At 42.4% G+C, this 26,077-nt stretch overlaps 1 protein-coding gene across 1 annotated transcript in view; it reads right to left on the reverse strand.

The window, feature by feature from the left end:
* Nucleotides 1-4,880: 4,880 nt before the first annotated feature.
* Nucleotides 4,881-26,077, reverse strand: part of adarb1a (adenosine deaminase RNA specific B1a) — a 53,800-nt gene continuing 32,603 nt past the window's right edge. The window contains exons 5-10 of the mRNA XM_019351152.2: nucleotides 17,295-17,463; nucleotides 16,246-16,400; nucleotides 15,958-16,126; nucleotides 7,951-8,132; nucleotides 7,215-7,393; nucleotides 4,881-6,941 (exon numbers count right to left, since the gene is read on the reverse strand). Of these exons, the coding sequence (XP_019206697.2) occupies nucleotides 6,765-6,941; nucleotides 7,215-7,393; nucleotides 7,951-8,132; nucleotides 15,958-16,126; nucleotides 16,246-16,400; nucleotides 17,295-17,463 (1,031 nt within the window). The 3' untranslated portion in view covers nucleotides 4,881-6,764. The remainder of the gene's footprint in view (nucleotides 6,942-7,214; nucleotides 7,394-7,950; nucleotides 8,133-15,957; nucleotides 16,127-16,245; nucleotides 16,401-17,294; nucleotides 17,464-26,077) is intronic.

The raw sequence follows: 26,077 nt of genomic DNA on the forward strand, positions 1-26,077 counted from the left end.
CTGAAATTCTGCCCATTCTTCTTTGCAAAACAGCTCCACAACTGCCCTGTGACAGCCTCAGAGGTTGTCTAAGAGAATATTGGGAGCAACAACACCATGAAGTCCAAAGAACACACCAGACAGGTCAGGGATAAAGTTATTGAGAAATTTAAAGCAGGCTTAGGCTCCAAAAAGATTTCCCAAGCCTTGAACATCCCACGGAGCACTGTTCAAGCCATCATTCAGAAATGGAAGGAGTACGGCACAACTGTAAACCTGCCAAGACAAGGCCGTCCACCTAAACTCACAGGCCGAACAAGGAGAGCGCTGATCAGAAATGCAGCCAAGAGGCCCATGGTGACTCTGGACGAGCTGCAGAGATCTACAGCTCAGGTGGGGGAATCTGTCCATAGGACAACTATTAGTCGTGCACTGCACAAAGTTGGCCTTTATGGAAGAGTGGCAAGATGAAAGCCATTGTTAACAGAAAACCATAAGAAGTCCCGTTTGCGGTTTGCCACAAGCCATGTGGGGGACACAGCAAACATGTGGAAGAAGGTGCTCTGGTCAGATGAGACCAAAATGGAACTTTTTGGCCAAAATGCAAAACGCTATGTGTGGCGGAAAACTAACACTGCACATCACTCTGAACACACCATCCCCACTGTCAAATATGGTGGTGGCAGCATCATGCTCTGGGGGTGCTTCTCTTCAGCAGGGACAGGGAAGCTGGTCAGAGTTGATGGGAAGATGGATGGAGCCAAATACAGGGCAATCTTGGAAGAAAACCTCTTGGAGTCTGCAAAAGACTTGAGACTGGGGCGGAGGTTCACCTTCCAGCAAGACAACCACCCTAAACATAAAGCCAGGGCAACAATGGAATGGTTTACAACAAAACATATCCATATGTTAGAATGGCCCAGTCAAAGTCCAGATCTAAATCCAATCCAGAATCTGTGGCAAGATCTGAAAACTGCTGTTCACAAACGCTGTCCATCTAATCTGACTGAGCTGGAGCTGTTTTGCAAAGAAGAATGGGCAAGGATTTCAGTCTGTAGATGTGCAAAGCTGGTAGAGACATACCCTAAAAGACTGGCAGCTGTAACTGCAGCAAAAGGTGGTTCTACAAAGTATTGACTCAGGGGGCTGAATAATTACGCACACCCCACTTTGCAGTTATTTATTTGTAAAAAATGTTTGGAATCATGTATGATTTCCGTTCCACTTCTCACGTGTACACCACTTTGTATTGGTCTTTCACCTGGAATTCCAATAACATTGATTCATGTTTGTGGCTGTAATGTGACAAAATGTGGGAAAGTTCAAGGGGGCCGAATACTTTTGCAAGCCACTGTAATCTCTCCAGCGTGTCCTGGGTCTGCCCCGGGGCCTCCTCCCGGTGGGACATGCCCGGAACACCTCACCCAGGAGGCATCCTTGTCAGATGCCAGAACCACCTGAACTCTCATTCATTTTTTGAGAATCTCCCCACTTTTAGTTTTTATGGAAAATAATTGATGACATGACATCATTTCAAATAACTTTGTCAGGTCAGTAAATAGCTGCCACATAAGTATAAATAAAGTACAGGTGTACTACATATATACAGATGTATGAGGTAGAGATGGACCGATCCGATATTACGTATCGGTATCGGTCCGATACTGACCTAAATTACTGGATCGGATATCGGAGAGAAATAAAAAATGTAATCCGATCCATTAAATATCAAAAAAGCACCTCACAAAACTTGCGACACGGCGTAACTCGGCTCATAACCGTAGCACGTCGGAGCAGTGTGCTCACGTGATAGAGAGGCTGAGCAAACCAGCATTTCATCTCCGAGGAAGTTATCCCAGAGAGAAGTAAAGCAAGTGTGTAAGTTCATCTCTGAATGTTTGTAAAGCGTTCCCACGTTAAGCTTAACAACCGATATATGGAGCGACTGCCTCTCTCTCTCTCTCCTGCTGCTACTTCATGAAACTGATTAATGATCAGCTGATCGTCTTTTCTGTCGCGAGTCCGTCTCTCTTCTTTGTTTTTGGCCCACTTTGCACCAGAAAGAGGAAACCAGCGGCTGAACAACAGCAGCACGTTTAAGCTTGATAAGCTGTTGTTAGAATGTATTTAATATTACTTTCTACACCAGGACCAAATATGTAGCTTTTAATAAATAATTATCTGAATCTTACACCCAAAGTTTTAATCTGATGTAAAATGTATAGAAGTCCATTACTGTATATAGTAACTGTTAAGTCTAATATACCCTAATAAGCTATAGTACTTTTTCCTTTGGGAAGGTACCATCTGTGCAGTCTGCAATTCTGTTGAAGAAAGATGTTGAATCTATTTAATTATTCTTGAAAAATAATTTAATTCTGTGCATTTTTTTTCACACTGCATCAAATTAAAGTTGATTACGTCGATTAAGCATCATGAGGTGGAGGGTGGGGGGTGGTTCCCTATTTTTTGGGGGGGGAGTTTGCAACCCTATTAGTTAGGTTGCTTAATATTTCTGCTAAGAACTCTTTAAAATACCAGAATAGGGAGGATGGAGCAGGTTTAAGTTTATTAGATTGATCAGTGTTGCTGAACTATGAAATATTTTGGGTGCAGTGTATTTTTTACACACAGGTATAACAGAATAGCTTTAGTGTTGTTGTTTATTTAAACTTGAGTATGAACTTATACAAAATGCAGCAAGATATTAAAAACAGTTTTATTGAGTAAAAAACACACTATATCGGATTCAATTCAATTCAATTTTATTTATATAGCGCCAAATCACAACAAAAGTTGCCTCAAGGCGCTTTATATTGTACAGTAGATTGCACAATACAGAGAAAAACCCAACAATCATATGACCCCCTATGAGCAAGCACTTTGGCGACAGTGGGAAGGAAAAACTCCCTTTTAACAGGAAGAAATCTCCGGCAGAACCAGGCTCAGGGAGGGGCGGGGCCATCTGCTGTGATTGGTTGGGGTGAAAGAAGGAAGACAGGATAAAGACATGCTGTGGAAGAGAGACAGAGATTAATAACAGATATGATTCGATGCAGAGAGGTCTATTAACACATAGTGAGTGAGAAAGGTGACTGGAAAGGAAAAACTCAATGCATCATGGGAATCCCCGGCAGCCTACGCCTATTGCAGCATAACTAAGGGAGGATTCAGGCTCACCTGGTCCAGCCCTAACTATATGCATTAGCAAAAAGGAAAGTTTGAAGCCTAATCTTGAAAGTAGAGATAATGTCTGTCTCCCGAATCCAAACTGGAAGCTGGTTCCACAGAAGAGGGGCCTGAAAACTGAAGGCTCTGCCTCCCATTCTACTTTTAAATACTCTAGGAACAACAAGTAGGCCTGCAGTGTGAGAGCGAAGTGCTCTAATAGGGTGATATGGTACTACAAGGTCATTAAGATAAGATGGGGCCTGATTATTTAAGACCTTGTATGTGAGGAGCAGGATTTTGAATTCTGGATTTAACAGGAAGCCAATGAAGGGAAGCCAAAACAGGAGAAATCTGCTCTCTCTTTCTAGTCCCTGTCAGGACTCTTGCTGCAGCATTTTGCATATTGAGAGACCAGTGCTGGACTGTAGAACTGCTTGGAAATTGATATGAGTTGTTCGCACTAAAGTAAAAAGCACCATCACTCATGCAGAGACCCCTTCGGCGCCAGCTGCGGTCTCAAGGCTGGAGCTGAACAACACCACCCTGATAACGACTGTGTTGAGACTGTTCTTCCCTTTCTATGCAAGGCCACCTGGGTTGGCTGGACGACTGTTTACTTAGCCTGGCAGGGCGAAGGACACTGTCTCAGCTGAACTCTGGACACACACACTCACATACACACACACGCACACAGACATATATATACACATGCAGACATACACTCATCCTCCCTCCAAACGCCTTCGATGCTTATTCCCTTCCGATGCTGACGGTGGATCATGGAGACCAGCGCATAGGCTGCAGGCCCGGATGTACTGTCTACATCGGCTGTCTCTCACCCTTTACCCGCCCCTGTTGCTTGTCATGTGTTTTTTGGTGTATTAAGAGGTTTTTTTCATGTGCTATGTGCAGAGGTGTTTTTTTTTCTGTTCTCAAACTGATCTCCCTGTTGGAGCTCAGTCTGGGGGGAGTTTAGTGTGGTCTGCGCTCCTTCTATGATTGGGTGATTGGAGTTTAAATTAAATGGTTGAGAAAGCCATGGGGAGCGCCCTGCATAATTTAAGAAAACGCTGTCACAGCTGTCGCTGAAAAAGTGCCGTCCCGTCAGTGACCCGCCAAAAACTGTGTTTTTTTTGTTTGTTTTGTTTTTTTACAGCACTCATAAACTGTGCCCAGCCTTGACGTTTAATGACCGGAAAAAAGGCATTTTTTTGTTGTTGTCTTTTTAAGGAGGAGTTCAAACGCCACTGGCTGGCATAAAATACGACGTTCTGGCACGGTTTCCCCGACTTTTACGGGGCCCTGATTTATTAAATGGTGATTTTTAGGATGGTAGCATTGTCTTTGGAAGGAGGAGGACTGGTTATAAAGCGTAATGCTACATATGACCAGGGTCCTTGGGCAAGTTCATTGCACTGGTTTGTTTAGGTACTAACTCTCTCTGGATTGATTAAGCAGGCACACTCCACCCCCTGGGTGGAATATGGAGTTTCCCACTCCTCAGACAGACCACCTCATCTCATCAACCTCATCATCTCTGTTTCTTACAGGGGGAGAGCCTCGTTTAGTCTCTAAATGGTCCACACTGTTAGAGTCCAAAGAATAAATCCTTCCAAAGCTTTTTGTCTTTGTTAGTCAAACATAGGATAGTAAGGGTGAATATAAATAATCTACTCTAAGAACAGATTTCCAAAGAACCAAACAAGCCAAAACAAAACATTGCAGTGCATTTTATTTGATCATTATTTCAGTATTCATTAAATCAGGGACTTGACTGTATTTATATATATTAGACATTTACATGTGACATGCTTAACAGGTAGCCCTCACAATCGGCCCCGAGGGGTTGTTTTATTTAATGTAACGATAACAAAGTGACCGATCCACAACCAAAGAAGCTCACCTGTTAGTGGCACGTAGAGAGGAAAGACTCACGCACAGAGGGGTCAAGTTCACAGGTGCTCAAAGATAGGGCGTGTCTTCAGCATTAAACTACAAACAGCAGGATTCACACTAACATTTATAAAGAGTGAAAGTAAATTAGTTAAAAATGCCCTTTGTTGGTTGCAGTCCATTCACATACTTCTCTGAGGCTTGAGATATAAGGTCTACTGAGGTATATTACAATTATAAAAGAACAGCAGGAATCCTGGAAAAGCTGGAATTTCAAAGGTTTTAACATCATCTTTAGTAAGATTTTACTGGTGGTAAAACTGACTAAATTATCTGTGCCAGCACCACATCTACAACAAGATATGCTGGATTCCAGAAGTATTGTGATTCTGGGATTTACTGCCTCTGTAGATATGAAAATGTTGGTTTAGTTGAGCTTCGCTGCGCAAAGGTTGGTACTCTACTCTAGTGTAAGAGGGTTTGTGTAAGGAGAGAAGTTTCACTGCTTATGTTGCAGGTGGGTATCTAGTTAGTTCTAGGTATATAAATATCTGCATCAGGAACCCATCCAAATGAGACAATTAAAAACTGCAGGACTTAAAGACAAGGTGTGTACAGTTTGTGACATTTGGGAGCAACTTCTCATTTTGAAAGGCAAGCAGCAGTCTTTTAAGCAGTGCTGAAGGATCACGTACACTATGGGAGACAGAACATGATTTCAGACTGATGGTACAACACTGAGAACATGTTTGAGCTTTCCGATTATTCATAGTGTTGGAGATTAAGAGTTGAGTTCTAATCAAAACACCCACAGATGACCTCTTTGGTGACATTAACAGTGTTGGATTTTTGTGGGAAGCTCTGGACTGAAGTTTGCATGAATATTCTGTTTACATAGTTACACTGTTGGGTGACAAAACCCTCTAACAGTATTAAAACAGTGTGGTTAGAGGGAGTATCCAGTAAAGTCACGCAGTCAGACTTGTAGCTCAAAGATACTATAAATCCAACTTAAGACAGACTGAAGAGTCACAGATTGCCAGAGTGCTTGTTTACTGTGAAGAAAGATGGGATTGAAAGATATTGAAGTCCGGCTTACCTTTCATTAAAAACTGTGAGCTAGACTGCATAATTCTGCAAATCTTGCAATTTAGAAATCCTGGTAACTCCAAAGGGTTCACAAAGGTCTTTTCTGTCTTTTTTTCCCTACTGGAACTCGGGAATTATTCTTTATTCACGTTTCAGTTTCTGTAATTGATAAGGAACTGACTGCAAGTAATTGAAATGTTATAACTGTTGCATAAAAATGAAGTAGATAAACAGACTGTAGGTGTGCTTACCCAAGAACAAAAGAAGCAAAGACATACATTTTTCAAGCAGATAAGACATATGAGTGTGTGTATTAAAACTCAGAAAGAAATGCTGTGTCCTTGTGAGTTTAGTCAGTGAGAGATGTGCAGCTCTGATCATTTAGAGCTCACAATACAGAATGCGAAAGCAAAGGTTTTGATATTTGATTAATTTAGCATAACCATACCTGCGAAAGAACATATCAACATATCAAGTAACAGTTTACTAAGTTACTGCTATTCTCAGTCTGTTTTTACATTTACCCTTTGTATGAAGTCGTATAGCTGACTGAATATTGACCTTTTTAACATGTAGTCCAGGCTAAGAGGGAGTAGCACAATGTTACAAAAATCAAGGTAGAATGCGCTAATTCAGCTAGAAAGGACAAACTGGTCCTGCTCTATAGGCTTCTTTATCCACGTGCCCAGTCCAGCTTTGTGGAAGGCCCTGAAGAGTGTCTCCTTTGCAGAATGATATTCCTTCGCTGCCTGTTTGGTGTCATGGTAGCTTCTGAGCCTCACTGTTCTGATCCACAGCATGGAGGAGAGCTATGGTATAATGGAGACAAGTCTTCACTTAGACAACAGCAACAATGTGCAACAACCAGGAATGACTTTTTAAAAATATATATTTTTGGCATTTGCCTTTGTTGGACAGTGACAGTGGAGATGGACAGAAAGCAGGGAGAGAAAAGGGCCATGGGTCGGACTCGAACGCAGGCTTTCTGGCCAGACCTCCTGCTCACACACTTTCATTATTAATAGACACAATATGCAATCTCACACTACAGTACATGCATTGAATAATCAGCACTGTGTTACCTTGCAGTGTAGATTCATCCATCGGCTGTAGAGGGCATGTTTGCAAAGCCTGGAGGGTCGACCCAGATCATCTTTCCCAGTGGTGGCATTGATCAGCTCTAAGCCCTTGTCCCCCACCGTCCAGTTTACACTGAAGTTTGGAGCTTTTCCTGGCTGGCGGGCCTCTGTGTTACTTATTCCTGCATATTGGGCCCACATTAAACTATTTTAAAAAACATGAATGAGATTTGGCTGTACAAAGGGCCCGAGGTTCAGAATCGGCTCATTGAAGACACCAATCCAGCCCACCGGACAGTTTTAGTAAAGGTGAGGGAATGTGTGGATTTTAACTTTATTTTTGTATGTTTTACTAATTATTCTACTGTAATAATAAAGACCCCCACGGCCGTGAATGCCATCCATACTACTGGCCCACTTCACATCAGAGTGGGCTGTACATGGCCCATTATGTAAAATGGGTTTGACATTAATGCTGTGTATTGTACACAGGTTCAAAACATGTGAACAACATTTTGCCAGCCATTTTCATTACCTCTTGGATTATTTTACTAATTAATTGGCAACCTTTCAAATGTTAAAAATTAAAACAAAAATTGTATTTCTTGGTTTGTGAAACCTTGAGTCATTTTCCATAAAATCTGTGAGCAGGACCTGGTTTCAGATTCTCAGAACAATCAGGTCCGAATGAACAGATCAGAGAAATCAGTGAACTTTGATAAAGTACAGTGCCTCTCACCACTGAGCAGTGGCCTGTTCAGGCTAAAGGACTGCGGTAGCTCTTCAATCTCAGTAATCCGCTGGTACATGGCTCTGGACAGGTGGTCGGCATGGTACAGGCTGCCCAGGATGATGCTGGAGAAATAGATGGGCTCAGTAAAGTAGCTCAACAAAGAGCCTTGAAATCCGACAACGTTCCACCTGAAGGAACAGAGTAAAATCTTCAGAGAAATCCACAGAACCAAAGAAATAAAGCAGATTAGTACAGGGAGTGCAGAATTATTAGGCAAATTAGTATTTTGTCCACATCATCCTCTTCATGCATGCTGTCTTACTCCAAGCTGTATAGGCTCGAAAGCCTACTACCAATTAAGCATATTAGGTGATGTGCATCTCTGTAATGAGAAGGGGTGTGGTCTAATGACATCAACACCCTATATCAGGTGTGCATAATTATTAGGCAACTTCCTTTCCTTTGGCAAAATGGGTCAAAAGAAGGACTTGACAGGCTCAGAAAAGTCAAAAATAGTGAGATATCTTGCAGAGGGATGCAGCAGTCTTAAAATTGCAAAGCTTCTGAAGCGTGATCATCGAACAATCAAGCGTTTCATTCAAAACAGTCAACAGGGTCGCAAGAAGCGTGTGGAAAAACCAAGGCGCAAAATAACTGCCCATGAACTGAGAAAAGTCAAGCGTGCAGCTGCCAAGATGCCACTTGCCACCAGTTTGGCCATATTTCAGAGCTGCAACATCACTGGAGTGCCCAAAAGCACAAGGTGTGCAATACTCAGAGACATGGCCAAGGTAAGAAAGGCTGAAAGACGACCACCACTGAACAAGACACACAAGCTGAAACGTCAAGACTGGGCCAAGAAATATCTCAAGACTGATTTTTCTAAGGTTTTATGGACTGATGAAATGAGAGTGAGTCTTGATGGGCCAGATGGATGGGCCCGTGGCTGGATTGGTAAAGGGCAGAGAGCTCCAGTCCGACTCAGACGCCAGCAAGGTGGAGGTGGAGTACTGGTTTGGGCTGGTATCATCAAAGATGAGCTTGTGGGGCCTTTTCGGGTTGAGGATGGAGTCAAGCTCAACTCCCAGTCCTACTGCCAGTTTCTGGAAGACACCTTCTTCAAGCAGTGGTACAGGAAGAAGTCTGCATCCTTCAAGAAAAACATGATTTTCATGCAGGACAATGCTCCATCACACGCGTCCAAGTACTCCACAGCGTGGCTGGCAAGAAAGGGTATAAAAGAAGAAAAACTAATGACATGGCCTCCTTGTTCACCTGATCTGAACCCCATTGAGAACCTGTGGTCCATCATCAAATGTGAGATTTACAAGGAGGGAAAACAGTACACCTCTCTGAACAGTGTCTGGGAGGCTGTGGTTGCTGCTGCACGCAATGTTGATGGTGAACAGATCAAAACACTGACAGAATCCATGGATGGCAGGCTTTTGAGTGTCCTTGCAAAGAAAGGTGGCTATATTGGTCGCTGATTTGTTTTTGTTTTGTTTTTGAATGTCAGAAATGTATATTTGTCAATGTGGAGATGTTATATTGGTTTCACTGGTAAAAATAAATCATTGAAATGGGTATATATTTGTTTTTTGTTAAGTTGCCTAATAATTATGCACAGTAATAGTCAGTATGTCTGTGAAGGTTCTCAGTCATCCAGGTCATCGTAGTCAAAGGAGTTTGCAAAGAAAAGCGTCTGGACTTCTTTGAGTTGCTTGAAGACGTTTCACCTCTCATCCGAGAAGCTTCTTCAGTTCTAAGGTCAAATGGCCGAGAGTCCCAGATTTGAACCCAGTGGGAGTATCCCCCCAAGGAGGGAAAAAGGACCCCCTGGTGATCCTCTAATCACATGCGCCAAGGTGTGAAAGCGGGTGTGGGACCTAATCAGCCAGGGTTTCGGGTGAGCTCATTGTGAAACCTGGCCCCACCCTATCATGTGATTTCCTGAGGTCAGATGGCCCAGGATGTGAGTGGGCGTTAAGGCGTCTGGGGAGGGAACTCAAAACTGGATTATAGATGGCAGACAGTTGGTGTCGTAAACCACCGCCTCTGTTCAAAGATGGTCGCTCACAGTGGACATAGATGGCCTCTTTCACTCCTCTTTCAAACCATCTGTCCTCTCTGTCCAATATGTGAACATTGGCATCCTCGAAAGAGTGACCTTTATCCTTAAGATGCAGATGGACTGCTGAGTCTTGTCCTGTGGAGGTGGCTCTTCTATGTTGTGCCATGCGCCTGTGAAGTGGCTGTTTGGTCTCTCCAATGTAGAGGTCTGGGCATTCCTTGCTGCACTGTACAGCATACACCACGTTGTTCAGTCTGTGTTTTGGAGTTTTGTCTTTCGGGTGAACCAGTTTGTGTCTGAGTGTGTTGCTGGGTCTGAAGTACACTGGGATGTCGTGCTTGGAGAAAACTCTCCTGAGTTTCTCTGATACACCGGCTACATAGGGGATGACAACGTTGTTGCGTCTGTCTTTCTTATCCTCCCTCGCTGGTGTCTGATCTTCTTTTCTGTGACTCTTTGCTGACTTTATGAACGCCCAGTTAGGATAACCACATGTTTTCAGTGCTTCCTTTACGTGTGTGTGTTCCTTCTTTTTCCCTTCAGGCTTAGAGGGAACAAGTTCTGCCCGGTGGTGTAGGGTCCTAATTACTCCAAGTTTGTGTTCCAGAGGGTGATGGGAGTCAAAGAGGAGGTACTGGTCCGTGTGTGTGGGCTTCCGGTAAACTTCAATGTTGAGGTTGCCATTCTCTTCAATGTGCACAGCGCAGTCCAGGAAAGGCAAACAGTTGTCCTTAGTGTCTTCCCTGGTGAACTTGATGTTTTTATCCACGGCGTTAATGTGCGCAGTGAAGGATTCCACTTCTTGTGTCTTGATTTTGACCCAGGTGTCGTCTACATATCTGTACCAGTGGCTGGGTACTCTCCCTTTAAAAGAGCCAAGAGCCTTTCTTTCCACTTCCTCCATGTAAAGGTTGGCTACAATAGGTGACACAGGGGAGCCCATGGCACAGCCATGTTTTTGTCTGTAGAAGCCTTCGTTGTATTTGAAGTATGTTGTGGTAAGGCAGAGGTCTAACAGTGTGCAAATCTGATCGGGTGTGAAGTTGGTCCTGTCTTCCAAGAAGCTGTCTTCTTGTAGTCGTTTTCTGACAGTCTCCACTGCTTCCGTGGTGGGTATGCACGTGAAGAGAGAGACTACATCAAAGGACACCATGGTTTCATCTGGATCCAGGGTAAGTTTCTGGACCTTGTCGGTGAAGTCGGTGGAGTTCTTGATGTGGTGTGGGGGTGTTCCCCACGAGAGGTGCCAGGATGGTAGCAAGGTGTTTCGCAATGTTATAAGTGGCTGAGTTTATGCTACTGACTATGGGTCTGAGTGGGACCCCTTCCTTGTGGATCTTAGGAAGTCCATAAATGCAGGGTATGGCATCCCCTGGATAAAGGCGGTGATATTTGAGGCGGTCAATGATTTTGTCCTTTTCAAGGTCTTGAAGGCAAGCTATAACTTTCTTTTTGTAGCTGCTTGTGGGGTCTCGTTTTAAAGCTTCGTAGGTGTTGTTGTCACTGAGGAGAGTAGTGATCTTTGTGTGGTAATCTGTTGTGTTTAGGACCACGGTGCACCTTCCCTTATCCGCTGGTAATATAGTGATGTTGTGGTCTTTGCTCAGGGAAGCGACGGCCTTCTTTTCTTGTAATGTAAGGTTAGACGGAGGGACTTTGGCACTGGAGAGGGTGGCTGAGACTTTCATCCTGATTTGCTCTGCTTCGCTCTGTGATAATTTATTAATCCGTATGGAGGTTTCTGTGGCTGTGATGAGGTCCACTATGGGCAACTGTTGCGGAGAAATGGCGAAATTGAGTCCTTTGGCTAAAACCTTCTTTTCAGGGTCAGTGAGATTCCGGTCTGAAAAGTTCTTTACCCATTTCTCCCGACTGTCTTCAGGTGTGTTTTCTTCTCTGAGTTGTGTGGTCTCAGACTGAGGAGTGTGGGTTTTTGAAAGCAAGGTGTGAAATTTCCTGCGTTGTCTTTCTTTTCCTTGAGAGTGTTGGGCCCGCTGAGCCTTGTCCACAAACTTGTGAACCTCTTCTAAGATTGGAGAGGGTAGAAGGGTTTCCAATTCCTGCAGAGTCTGGCTGATCTTGATCTGGAGCGCATCTATAGTGAAATGGACCTGTCTTATCCTTTCACTTAGAAGGTGATTTTGAGCTCTCTGTAGAATCAAGTCTGCTCTGTGTCCCCTGACAGTGGATCCAAGGCGCAAGCTCTTAGGAACAACTCTGCTTTGTCTGCATCTTAGGTTGAAACGAAGGTGGTTCCTATAATCCGCCAGTTTCCTTGATTCCCTTTCATACTCCCGTACCAGTTGAAGGGTGTTCCTCCCAAAATGTACGGCAATATGTCTGTGAAGGTTCTCAGTCATCCAGGTCATCCTTTGATGTAGTCTCTCTCTTCACTTGCATACCCACCACGGAAGCAGTGGAGACTGTCAGAAAACGACTACAAGAAGACAGCTCCTTGGAAGACAGGACCAACTTCACACCCGATCAGATTTGCACACTGTTAGACCTCTGCCTCACCACAACATACTTCAAATACAACGAAGGCTTCTACAGACAAAAACATGGCTGTGCCATGGGCTCCCCTGTGTCACCTATTGTAGCCAACCTTTACATGGAGGAAGTGGAAAGAAAGGCTCTTGGCTCTTTTAAAGGGAGAGTACCCAGCCACTGGTACAGATATGTAGACGACACCTGGGTCAAAATCAAGACACAAGAAGTGGAATCCTTCACTGCGCACATTAACGCCGTGGATAAAAACATCAAGTTCACCAGGGAAGACACTAAGGATAACTGTTTGCCTTTCCTGGACTGCGCTGTGCACATTGAAGAGAATGGCAACCTCAACATTGAAGTTTACCGGAAGCCCACACACACGGACCAGTACCTCCTCTTTGACTCCCATCACCCTCTGGAACACAAACTTGGAGTAATCAGGACCCTACACCACCGGGCAGAACTTGTTCCCTCTAAGCCTGAAGGGAAAAAGAAGGAACACTGAAAACATGTGGTTATCCTAACTGGGCGTTCATAAAGTCAGCAAAGAGGCACAGAAAAGAAAAGAAGATCAGACACCAGCGAGGGAGGCTAAGAAAGACAGACGCAACAACATTGTCATCCCCTATGTAGCCGGTGTATCAGAGAAACTCAGGAGAGTTTTCTCCAAGCACGACATCCCAGTGTACTTCAGACCCAGCAACACACTCAGACACAAACTGGTTCACCCGAAAGACAAAACTCCAAAACACAGACTGAACAACGTGGTGTATGCTGTACAGTGTAGCGAGGAATGCCCAGACCTCTACATTGGAGAGACCAAACAGCCACTTCACAAGCGCATGGCACAACATAGAAGAGCCACCTCCACAGGACAAGACTCAGCAGTCCATCTGCATCTTAAGGATAAAGGTCACTCTTTCGAGGATGCCAATGTTCACATATTGGACAGAGAGGACAGATGGTTTGAAAGAGGAGTGAAAGAGGCCATCTATGTCCACTGTGAGCGACCATCTTTGAACAGAGGCGGTGGTTTACGACACCAACTGTCTGCCATCTATAATCCAGTTTTGAGTTCCCTCCCCAGACGCCTTAACGCCCACTCACATCCTGGGCCATCTGACCTCAGGAAATCACATGATAGGGTGGGGCCAGGTTTCACAATGAGCTCACCCGAAACCCTGGCTGATTAGGTCCCACACCCACTTTCACACCTTGGCGCATGTGATTAGAGGATCACCAGGGGGTCCTTTGTCCCTCCTTGGGGGGATACGCCCACTGGGTTTAAATCTGGGACTCTCGGCCATTTGACCTTAGAACTGAAGAAGCTTCTCGGATGAGAGGTGAAACGTCTTCAAGCAACTCAAAGAAGTCCAGACGCTTTTCTTTGCAAACTCCTTTGACAGTAATAGTCACCTGCACACACAGATATCCCCCTAAAATAGCTAAAACTAAAAACAAACTAAAAACTACTTCCAAAAACATTCAGCTTTGATATTAATGAGTTTTTTGGGTTCATTGAGAACATGGTTGTTGTTCAATAATAAAATTATTCCTCAAAAATACAACTTGCCTAATAATTCTGCACTCCCTGTATTTCCTGAAAATATAAATCTGATACAGGCACAGAGGGGTCTTCTGCTGTTAGTGGCCTAGTAGAGGTTCCTCAAGAAGCTTAATCACAGCTCTGACACTGAGATAATTTAGCCTCTGTACACATCCATTGAATCAACAGGATTCCCATTGATCTCTTCCAAAACACACTTCAAACTAAAGTGATTCTGCAGAGCTGGTTTTAATATTTAGAACAAACGGATAGTACAAGGCTATAAATATGAAGATGGAGTGTTAAACTTGTGCATTTAGACGACAGCATAGATAATGGCTAGTAGAAATGAGTTCAAACCAAAATCTTTAAGAGTTGGTATGCTTAACAAAGCCATTGTCAAGCAACTCTGTAACTTAATGGGGTAAAGTTGGCATTTACATGCAATCTACTTCTGGTAATACAGCAGTTAGCTGTGATGTGATTGAAAAGCACATATCTGTGACTCTACACAGGTCGGGCTATTCAACGACCTGTGCAATCGCTTTGCAATCAAAAGTGGTCATAAGTGTGCAACGCCCTTAATCACTAGGCAACCATTTAGTCACCACAATCTGCAACTGGTCACAGAAGTTGAAAAAGTTCAATACAATCATTGATATTATAATTATTATTATTATCATTATTATTATTATTATCATTATAAACTTGTATGACTGAGCCATTAGCCTGCTCTGAATTAGGAGGAAACCAAATGTGTCCAGTAATGGATGATGACAGCTGAGCCCATTTCATTTAAGTTTGCCTGGCTAATGTTATCTCACGATGTGGAAGCATAAGATGCTTCTTCATAGTATTCCCAGAGTATTTTTATTTATTTAATAAAACATTAAATAAAACCAAGGCTCATGGATGTACTTATATTACATATTGTATCAGCCTAGCCTCTCAGCAGTGCCTTTTATAATTTTCAGCATCGATGTCACATCAATGTGACATTTCTTTCTTTCCAGCCACAAAGACCACCTTAGAAAGTTAGTAATTAGGGCACATATCATATTGAAGAAGGTAAAAAGGGTTAGTATGTTTATAAATGGTATGTTGAAAATCCCTTGCTCAGCTAAAAACAAACTTCAGAAATTTTTGACAAAACTCTCAAATTTATATGAGGGGGTCAGGAGGGTAAAATTTTATTGTTATCTGTATGTCTGTGAAGGTTCTCAGTCATCCAGGTCATGGTAGTCTAAGGAGCTTGGAAAGAAAAGCGTCTGGACTTCTTTAAGTTGCTTGAAGTCGTTTCACCTCTCATCCGAGAAGCTTCTTCAGTTCTAGAAAGAAGCATCTATGTCCACTGTGAGCGACCATCTTTGAACAGAGGGCAGGGCTTACCACACCAACTGTCTGCCATCTATAATCCAGTTTTGAGACCCTTCCCAGGCGCCTTAACACGCACTCACATCCTGGGCCATTTGACCTCAGGAAATCACATGATAGGGTGGGGCTAGGTTTCACAGTGGGTCCACCCGAAACCTTGGCTGATTGTGAGCCACACCCTTTTTCACACCATGCCTTGTGTGATTAGGTAGAGGATCATAAGGGGGTCCATGACCCTCTTGGGGGGACACTCCCATGGGGCTTAAAATCTGGTACTCTCCACCAATTTTTCTAAGAATTGAAGAACTTCTCAGATGAAACGTCTTCAAGAAAACTTAAATAAGTCCAGACGATTTCTTTCCAAGCTCTTTAGATTGTTATCTGTACTTTCATACTTTACAAAGATTATATAAAGGGCCCAGGTATAAGGGCTTTTATGCCCTTATACCTGTGCATAAAAGCCCCCAGAAAAGGATAGCATGTGATGTTGCTAATCACCATATGAGCATATAACAAACAAAACAGACACCTTGCAATCTTGTCACTGCAAGACATGTTAAGCAGCTTTTCTCTGTGAAGAACACCGTCCCACGTCTTGATGGTGTTACTGGAGTGCACAGGTATGGTTCCCTCACCAGACTCAATTTTAGTGCGCAGCTGCCCACGGGCCTTTGTGTTGGGATGTCCATCTCCCTGATCTGACATAGGTAAAAAGTCACTGACAACATAACAGTAATCTACATATTTTCAGACAAAAAAACAATATTGTTTCATCACTATGAATCTCTATTTCTAACGATCATAATTATCCACTTACCGTCCACTCTGCCTTCATGAGGTGAAAAGATGCGAGCATCTCCACAGGGGGAGGTGCTGATATACAGGTGGAATTGGACATTTTCCTTTACTCTGAAGCCCTGACTGTTATCACACCGCATAAAAATGGATTTCTGATGTTCTTCTTCACAGTTACTAAAACAGAAATGCAGACAAAAGTCTGGTAGGCTACCAGTGCTTTCTGTAATGTTCAGAATGGCTGGTTGACAGTAATTGATAATTTGTTAAAAAACTAGAGTGGTGTGAAAAAAGTGTTTGCCTCCTTCCTGATTTAATATTTTTTGCATTTTTATTACACTTAAATGTTTCAGATCATCAAACAAATTTAAACATTAGAAGGAGATAACACTAGTAAACAAACATTTGGTGTTTATTATTAAGGGAAAAAAATCCAGACCTACATGGCCATGTGTGAAAAAAGTTATTGTTCCCCTCTCGTTAAAACATGACTTTACTGTGCTAGTCAAAGTTAAGTCAAAACTTAGTCTAGTCAAAGTTTTGACCTGAAACCGGTTCAGATGCTGTGGCATGACCTTAAACACGTGGTTAATACTCGAAAACACTCAAATGTGGCTGAAATACAACATATATGGAAAGTGGGCTAAAATTCCTCCACAGTGCTGTAAAAGAGTTACTGCCAGTTATTGCAAATGCTTGACTGCAGTTGTTGCTGCTAAGGGTGGCCCAAAGAGTTATTAGGTTTAGGGGCCAATCACTTTTTCCACACATGGCCATATAGGTTTGGATTTTTTTCCCCCCTTAATAATAAACACATTTACTTGTGTTATCTTTGTCTAATATTTATATTTTTGTTTGATGATCTGAAACATTTAGGTGTGACAAACATACAAAAAATAGGAAATCGGCAAGGGGCCAAACACTTTTTCACACCAGTGTAAAAGTAGTCAACAGACCAACTTTATTTAGTTGTTTTGAATCAGTAAGTAAGGGTGAAGACTGGTTTTGTAGACTCAGTTGTATGTACAGTATGTGTAGGGAGCACTTTGAAAGTGGGTGGAAAGCTTTTACCTGAGGAAGTACTCCAGCTGGGAGTACAGGAACCTAATGAGAGACCGACGAGCTACAATCTCTGCATGGCAGTCATTGAGGGCCAAACCTCGGTTACTCATGTATTCACGACCGATGCACTTTGTCCCTGTGGATACACAGATGACCTGAGCCTCCTTCACATCTGCACCTGGATGGATAAAACATTGCACTGGTTCATAAGGTCCCTAACATCTTGCCACTTCAGCCCAATTAATTTGACCGCTTCAACTTCCAGCATATTTTATTATCCTGAAAATTTAAAATGAGTAGTGTCTGGAACAGCTTTTCTTCAAGGAAAGCCAGGCTACCATGTGCCTGTTATTTTATGTGGCTTCAACTGAAAATTTCCCAGTTTGTTTTATCTTTCCACATATCTTATCTTCCATCCTGCATAATAAGTATACCTGTCCAAACATGGCCCTGTCTCCCTCCTCTTACCCCAGCCAATTACTGCATATGGCTGCCCCTACCTGAGCCTTGTTCCACCAGAGGTTTCTTCCTGTTAAAAAGCTGTTTTTCCTTCCTACTGTCACCAAATGCTTGTTTATAAGAGACCAGTAAGCCTGCCCCTGCCCCCCACCCCACCTACACCCCCACCCCCTCCATGTTAACCAATTCTACTTCAGATATGAGCGAGAGAGTGATAACTGAAGCCATACCAGCTTGGATGTCACCCGGATTAACAAGGTCCACATCAGGTGTTGAGGAACCAGAACATACTGATGAGAAGTGGGCTACTGGACAAGAAGGCATAAATGCGCAAGGGCTGAGAAGAGGGCACTGTTGGAATGGCCCAACCAAGGCTGGAGACAGCGCAATACTGGAAGAGCATATGGGAGAAGGACAGCCCATAAAAACAATGCTTGAAGAAGCTGACCGGACTCCACAAGCGTCTGGCAGCACAAATGAACCAGCTGCTCATAGATGAGAGACACCCAGAATGGCTACCAAAAAGCCGGACAGCCCCTTCTATACATGCATACATGAGTGGGGCACAGAAAGGAATAGGCAGGCATGCCAGACAGGAGAAACACGAGCTCTTGCTAGACAGCAAGATCAGACTTATCAATGTGTGCACCTGGACTGACTACAATAAAGCCTATGACTCAATGCCCCCACATACGGATCCTGGAATGCCTAGGACAATACAAGATTAACAGGACCCTTAGAGCCTTCATCAGGAAGGCTGATGGGGATTTGGTGGACAACACTAGAGGCCAACTTCAGAACTATGAAGAGGCTGCTAGAAAAGCCAAAACCACCAAATACCTGCAGAGAGTAAGGCAAGTCCTGAGGAGTCAGCTGAATGGAAAGAACAAGATCCAGGAAATCAACACCTACCCTGCCAATAATCAAATATCCCACTGGGATAATAAGCTGGCTAAAGGAGGAGAAAGAAGCCACTGAAATAAAGACGTCCTTATCATGAATGCAGATTTCACTCTAAATCCAGCACCTTGAGACTATATGTTAAGCAAAATGAAAGAGGCTGAGGATTAGTGAGTGTCAGTACCACTATCCAGGATGAGACATCAAACATCCATGAGCACCTCAGGAATAGGGATGGGTACCGGTATTCGGTGCCATTATGGCACTGGTTCTGACATAAACGGTAGTAACCAGACGGAAAAGCAGCGCGCATTTCGGTGCTTTATTTCGGTGCTTTTTTTTTTCTTGAGATGTCATACACTTTGGATTCTAGCCAATCATTTTACCTTTCCAAGGATAGTAGGCGGGGCCAGGTACGTACGTTCTTTTAGAGCAGAGCTACAGATTAAAAATGCCCAAGGCGAAGCGATCAAAAGTCTGGCTGTACTTCACAGCAAAAGATGCAAACTCAGCAGCCTGCAACAAGTGCTTTAAGCTGATACTGTGATACTGTGCAAAGGAGGTAACACCTCGAATCTGATGAAACACCTGGCGACGCATAGCGTGTTTTTTTAAAAGCCGAGAAATGCGCCGTGTTTGATAGCTTGCTGCGAGACCTCACACCGTGCACATCTACTGCGGGTGTGGTGCCTGTTATCGGACCCGGAGTTAGCAACATCCCCCAAGAACCCGAAGAGTAGAGTCCTGGCCCCTAGCCCTGTCAGCGTAGCAGAAATGATGAGGATGATGATGTCAGCAGCAGCCGTTCTCCTCTGCGTGAGTAGCTTCATGTTGTTCGTGTGTAATTAACGTTGAGTAGGCTAACCACGTTATCAAATTAATGCACGTAAGGTGAACTAGCAAACACCGTCGTAGTTACATGCAGCTGTCTTCTTGTTTGATAGAGTGATACCATATATGCCCTATAGATGCAGAAAAGGCTAACATTGTTATCTTTTTACAAAAAAAACCAGCTAAACATGAGAGGTTTTAGGACAAAGTTTGTGTTTTCCATTGTTTAAGCACCGGTTCCAACCAAAGGAGGTATGTTGTATCAGCAGAAAAGGCTAACTTGGTTATCAGTTTGCAGAAAAAAAGAGACTGCTGAAAATAAAAACATAAGAGGTTTTTGGACAAACTTTGTGTTCTCCATTCTTTAAGCACCAGTTCAAGCACCGTTTAAGCACCGGCACCGTTTCAAAAGTACTGGTTTGGCACTGGTATCGGATAAAACCTAAACGATACCCATCCCTACTCAGGAAGATGGCCACCCGAGGAAGAGGAGGAACCATCATGGAAGGACAGGCCCCTGCATGGTATGTACCATGGGCAGATAGAGGAGGTGGCTGACATTCAGAAATACTACCAGTAGCTGGACAAAGCTGGACTGAAAGACAGGACAGAGGCACTAATCATGGCAGCACAGGAACAAGCTCTGAACACAAGATCCATAGAAGCTGGGGTCTATCACACCAGGCAAGACCCCAGGTGCAGGCTGTATAAAGATGCCCCTAACAATCCTGAAATGCCCCCAAGGGAGGTGGAGAATGAACTAGCTAAGATCCTGTGGGACTTCCAGATACAGCTTTCTTGCTGCAACTCATCCTGTCAAACCTGCAGCTTGAAGTCTTCTCTTCACAGCTGAAACTGAGACTTGCTTACTACGACCACTATTAAGCTGCTTGAAGCTGTTGTCCTGTGAGCCGCCGATCACACAAGCTGTTAACTCTCAGAAACTTGTCCTCTGATTCAGTCGTGTCTTTGGGTCTGCAGACCTCTTCCTGTCACAGTTTGTTTCTGAGCCTTTGGATGCTGAAGGAAACTGTACTCACTGACACCTTGATTTTCTTGGCAGTTTCTCTTTAGGACAGACCTATGGGACCCATGTTTGTAGCAACACACGACTTTCTGCAGTACAATACTGTTCAACTAGGGTATGGTACCACAGTGTGTTCCAGCACTGCTTTTATGCAGACAGAGGGGGTTGGAAATAATCCAGAAAAGTTGGAACACCTGTAGGAAATAGTAGCACCAGCTTTCAAGGCTTGATCAACCTCCATTGCTGCAAAACAGATTTAAACTGTTAACCCATGTTGTCTCTGAAAAAGGCCTTTTTGTATAATTCTGAAATGTACATTATTTTTCAGTTTTGGCTAACCTTAACTTTTTTTAACCTCTGGCAGTTCAACACTTACCTTTGTACCATTTGGACTTGATTGACTTGAACTTCAATAAATAACTAGAAAAATTGGGGTGTTCTAAAACTTTTGATCGTTAGTGTACATACCTACAAAATTCAAAACAATTTCATCACTGTTGTTGCTCTTTTTCTAAATATCGTTTAAACAAAAGTTTAAACCTGTCTGTACTCATGTAAAATATGAACTGATGAGGCCCACCTTCATGCTTTCTTTTTTGCCAAACCTTATAGTTTAGGCTAGATCAGGTGACACTGAACTGGACTTCCAATGATGGACTAAACAATTCTTCACTCACCTTTTTTCGGTCTGTGTTTATATATCACTAATGTATTTAATCATTAACAATCCTTTAGTTTACCATATTTCCGGTCTCTCTCTCTGCTCTATTCTCTTTACTCTCACCTCAAACATGATGGATGACTGTCCCTCCATGAACATGGTTCTACCACATGTTTCTTCCTCTTAAAAGATAGATTTTCCTTCCCACTCATGCTTGCTCACATGAGCCATCTTTTGGAGTTTCTTTCTCATGTTGTAGGGTCTTTACTTTAAAGTATAAAGGACCTTGAAGCAACTATTTTTGTGAAGTGGTGCTATATAAATAAAAGTGCACTGAACTGAAACTTATCAACTTGGTAGATTAGTGTTTTCTATCTATAACCTTTACTCAATTTTGATGTAACATCGTCCATAATCTCTTCACTAGTATATTTCTGATCATGAAATGACCTCTAACAATTAGCTAGCCCAAGTTATGATAAATTAGATTTGCATAGGTTCTTGAAGAGCACTGCAATGCACAATGAGCAGCATGATTTAGAGCTACTTGGAACTTTTAATTACTTTAGTAGAAACACCTTACTACAATAATCAAGCTGTGACTGAACTAATGCATTCAAAATATTTGGTGTCATTTATTTTGGAACTTTTCCCACCACTGACAGAGCTCTATCCATTTTACTCACAAGATTATCAATTTGTATAGCCCATGTACATAAACTGTAAAGTAGATATAGACCATCAAACATTATACCAGTCTATTTTTGTTGCACCTTGTTATAAAGCATGGTCATGTCCCACATGTGGGAAATTTCTAGTCCTCTGCATTTAACCCGTTCACTTAGTGGGCAGCTACCAATCCAGCACCTGGGGAGCAGTGTGTAGAGATGGTACCTCAGGGTAACCGCTCAGTGGATTCAAACCCCCGACCCCCTTCCGATCATGGGGCGACCACTCTACCTACTGAGCTATCCCTGCCCCAGCTGGTTTAAAGATGTTCCTGAGTTCAAATTGGTTGATTTGATTAACAGCAGTCTCTTGACCTCCAACCGATGGCCACTTTGCCCTTCTCCTCCGCATCCCACAAAGATCCAGCCAATTGCTTTTATATTTGACTGTTTGAGTTTAGATTAAAGAATGTCACATATTTGTATTTTTTGGTAGGGATCTGTAGAAAGTTTTGTTTGGCATTTTGGCATTTTTCACCTCCAAACTAAACTAAAGAGCAAATGATATTTCCTAAGTGATTATTAAAGTATTCTGACTCTGAAACTGCTCTTTAGCTTCTTATTCTGTGCTTCTGGACTTTTGTTGGGTCGGAGTGGGGAGTTGCACCTCATTAATATAAATCTGCTTTTGGTCAAGTTCTTACTTGTATCATATTTTGTTTTGTTATAGTGACATTGAACACCAATTTATTGTTTGCCACAGCCTTCAACTGCTTATAAAGCAGTCCATTAGTCAGAAGGTGAGCAGTTTGATCCACGGCCCCTTACCTTATTTCAAAGTATATGCTGAACCCTAAACTGCCCTGATGCATCTATTGGAATGAGTGTGTGTGTGATGGCTGGAAGGTTCTTTGAGCGCTCAGAGTATAAAAGCACAAGAGCATTATCAGTTTATTTACTATCAGATCTTTTGCTTCAGTTTGGAGCGGTTTGTGTTTTGGAGGTCTGACTCTTTTTTGTGACTTTGACGCCACAAACCTTCCAGGGTAGAGAGCAGAGCAGGCATAAATGACAGTACACATGATAATGAATAAAGAACAGAGCATGAATAGAGGGGGCTGGGACTGTGTTGGGTGCAAAGTGTCTTGCAGAGGAAATAGCAAAGGTAAGCAGGCCAAAAATAAGCAAATGGTATCAGCTGAACTAATGGCTCAGCTGATACTATGATTTAGATGCATTAAGATCAATGCCAGGCCACCAGCTGTTGACATGCTAGGAGTAAGGGTTACCTTATCTAATGTAAATGTTTTATTTTCATACCTCCTCTCAACTCCAGGCCTCCCCCTATTGTACTTGTGTCCCTCTTTGTCCCTGCTGCCATGTATAGAAAATATGACATGCTCACATTTACAGTTACAGTGCAGCCCAGAAGAAACAGAATATTAAGTATCCCAATAGTCTGGTCTTTGTAAGAAGTGTAAAAGTTTATCTTTAATTGAATTTGCCTAATTTACATATTTTGTAGTTATAGTAAGATTGATCTTTCTAAATTAAGCCAGCTTTACATGTAGTACTAGTAAGTACTAGGTAAAAGTCAAAACACGTGTTTACATGTGAATAAACAGAAAAAAGTTAAATCATATAAATAAAACAATGAACCACTTAATAAGAAACAAGCCTGACACATAATGCACAGTAATCTGCCTCATATATTTGTGTTGATGAGTCTAAGAAATATATTTATCAAGAAAAAAAGTCCTCGTGTTTGTGCACTCAATTTTTATACTGTCAACATTGAAAAATCACCCCTCACTCACATAAGTTATCATAACATCACCAAATTTACAGTGAAGGAAAATTTGGTATTTTTAAGATAATACACTTTTAAATATTTATTTTGTTCCATAAGTAATACAGGGTTTAACTGGTTTTGATGAAAAAAACAAGTTTAAAATGTGTGTAGGAGGCAGGTAAGGCCTAAGACCCAAACTCTTCCACGGGATGCATTTTTAATTTCTCTTTGATATTTGGGCATATTGGGGCCCGATGAATGTAAAAACGAAGAATTACCAGATTTTTTTTTTTACTTTATTTTTGTTTTTAAGAAAAATGAGAGCCACATATGAGGATATTCGTTTAAAATTTCAATAGAACAGTAGCAGTATAATGTCCTCGTAAGTGGATATCAGGCCCTTGTAGGGCAAAATTGAGTATTTTGGTCTAAATAACCCAAAATGTGATGTCCACATATGTGGACGGCAGGTCCTAGGAGGTTAAAACTAATACTTCAATATTTGCCTTATAAATAAACAGATTATAAAGAAAGACGGCATCCATCCCACTTTGGATGGAGCAGCTCTCATCTGTTATTAGACTCAATTGGCTTCTCTCAAAATGTAAAAGAACCCACCCACCACTTTAATCACACTCTAGATCTTGTTTTAACATACGACATAGAAACTGAACATTTAACAGTGTTTCCTGAAAACCCTCTGCTGTCTGATCATTTCCTGATAACATTTACATTTACAATAATTGATTACACAGCAGTGGAGAGTAGACTTTATCACAGTAGATGTCTTTCTGAAAGTGCTGTAACTAAGTTTGAGAATATAATCCACCCACTGTTATCATCTTCAATGCCCTGTACCAACACAGAGCAGAGCAGCTACCTGAACGCTACTCCAACAGAGGTCGATTATCTTGTTAATAATTTTACCTCCTCACTACGTACGACTCTGGATACTGTAGCTCCTGTGAAAACTAAGGTCTCAAATCCGAAGTACCTGACTCCGTGGTATAATTCTCAAACACGTAGCCTAAAGCAGATAACTCGTAAGCTGGAGAGGAAATGGCGTGTCACAAATTTAGAGGATCATCATTTAGCCTGGAGAAATAGTTTGCTGCTTTATAAGAAAGCCCTCCGCAAAGCCAGAACATCTTACTATTCGTCACTGATTGAAGAAAATAAGAACAACCCCAGGTTTCTCTTCAGCACTGTAGCCAGGCTGACAAACAGTCAGAGCTCTACTGAGCCAACCATCCCTTTAACGTTAACTAGTAATGACTTCATGAACTTCTTCACAAATAAAATTTTTATCATTAGAGAAAAAATTACCAATAATCATCCCACAGATGTAACATTATCTACAGCTACTTTTAGTACCATTGATGTTAAGTTAGACTCTTTTTCTCCAATTGATCTTTCTGAGTTAACTTCAATAATTACTTCCTCCAAACCATCAACGTGTCTTTTAGACCCCATTCCTACAAAACTGCTCAAAGAACTCCTGCCATTAATTAATGCTTCAATCTTAAATATGATCAACCTATCTCTAATAATCGGCTATGTACCACAGGCCTTCAAGCTGGCTGTAGTTAAACCTGTCACGGTACTGGGTCATGGTGACCCAGTGTTTGAGTTTTATTGTATTTTGTTTTCTATTCGTGTTCTGGTTTGAGTTTAGTTTACCTTATTAAGTGCTACGATGCCTAGATTGCTGTGTTAGTCCTTTGCTTTGCAGATCCTTTTGCATCTTCTCCCCTGTTCTAAGTCTCCCTGCTTCATGTCTACCCGTCATGCTTTATGTCTCTGTGGTGCTGGTTAAATTTCTGTCATGTCTGCGTTTCGTAATGTTTCCATGTTCTGTGTACTTAGCTTTCGCTTCCACTGTGGCGTCATTATGTTCATTCCAGTCAGCTGTTTTCCTCATGTGTCTCCACTTCCACTGATCACCTCGTGTGTGTATTTAAGGTCTCAGTCTTCCCGTGTTCAGTGTGGTGTTGTCTGTGTTCCCTTCCCCATGTCTAGGTTTAGACTTCATAGTGTCCCTTCATGTTTTATAGTATTTTCAGTGTTCATAGCTTTCACAGTCTCGCTAGTCTTGTAATAGTTTATTCATAATTTTCTTAGTCTGGTCTCAACCAGTTTCCTTAATTTTTGTATGCTCTCTTATCAGTCCCAAATAAAGGCTGGTTTTTTGTTAAAGTAATTCCGTCTCCTCGTCAGTGTCCGCACCTGAGTCCTCCACTCATTCTCCATTCGGTCTGCCTCCTGCAAACGATGACAAAACCTTTACTTAAAAAGCATCTCTAGACCCAGCTGTCTTAGCTAATTATAGGCCAATCTCCAACCTTCCTTTCATATCAAACATCCTTGAAAGAGTAGTTGTCAAACAGCTAACAGATCATCTGCAGAGGAATGGCTTATTTGAAGAGTTTCAGTCAGGTTTCAGAGCTCATCACA

Source organism: Oreochromis niloticus, linkage group LG23, assembly GCF_001858045.2.
Source record: "Oreochromis niloticus isolate F11D_XX linkage group LG23, O_niloticus_UMD_NMBU, whole genome shotgun sequence".
Lineage (NCBI taxonomy): Eukaryota > Metazoa > Chordata > Actinopteri > Cichliformes > Cichlidae > Oreochromis > Oreochromis niloticus.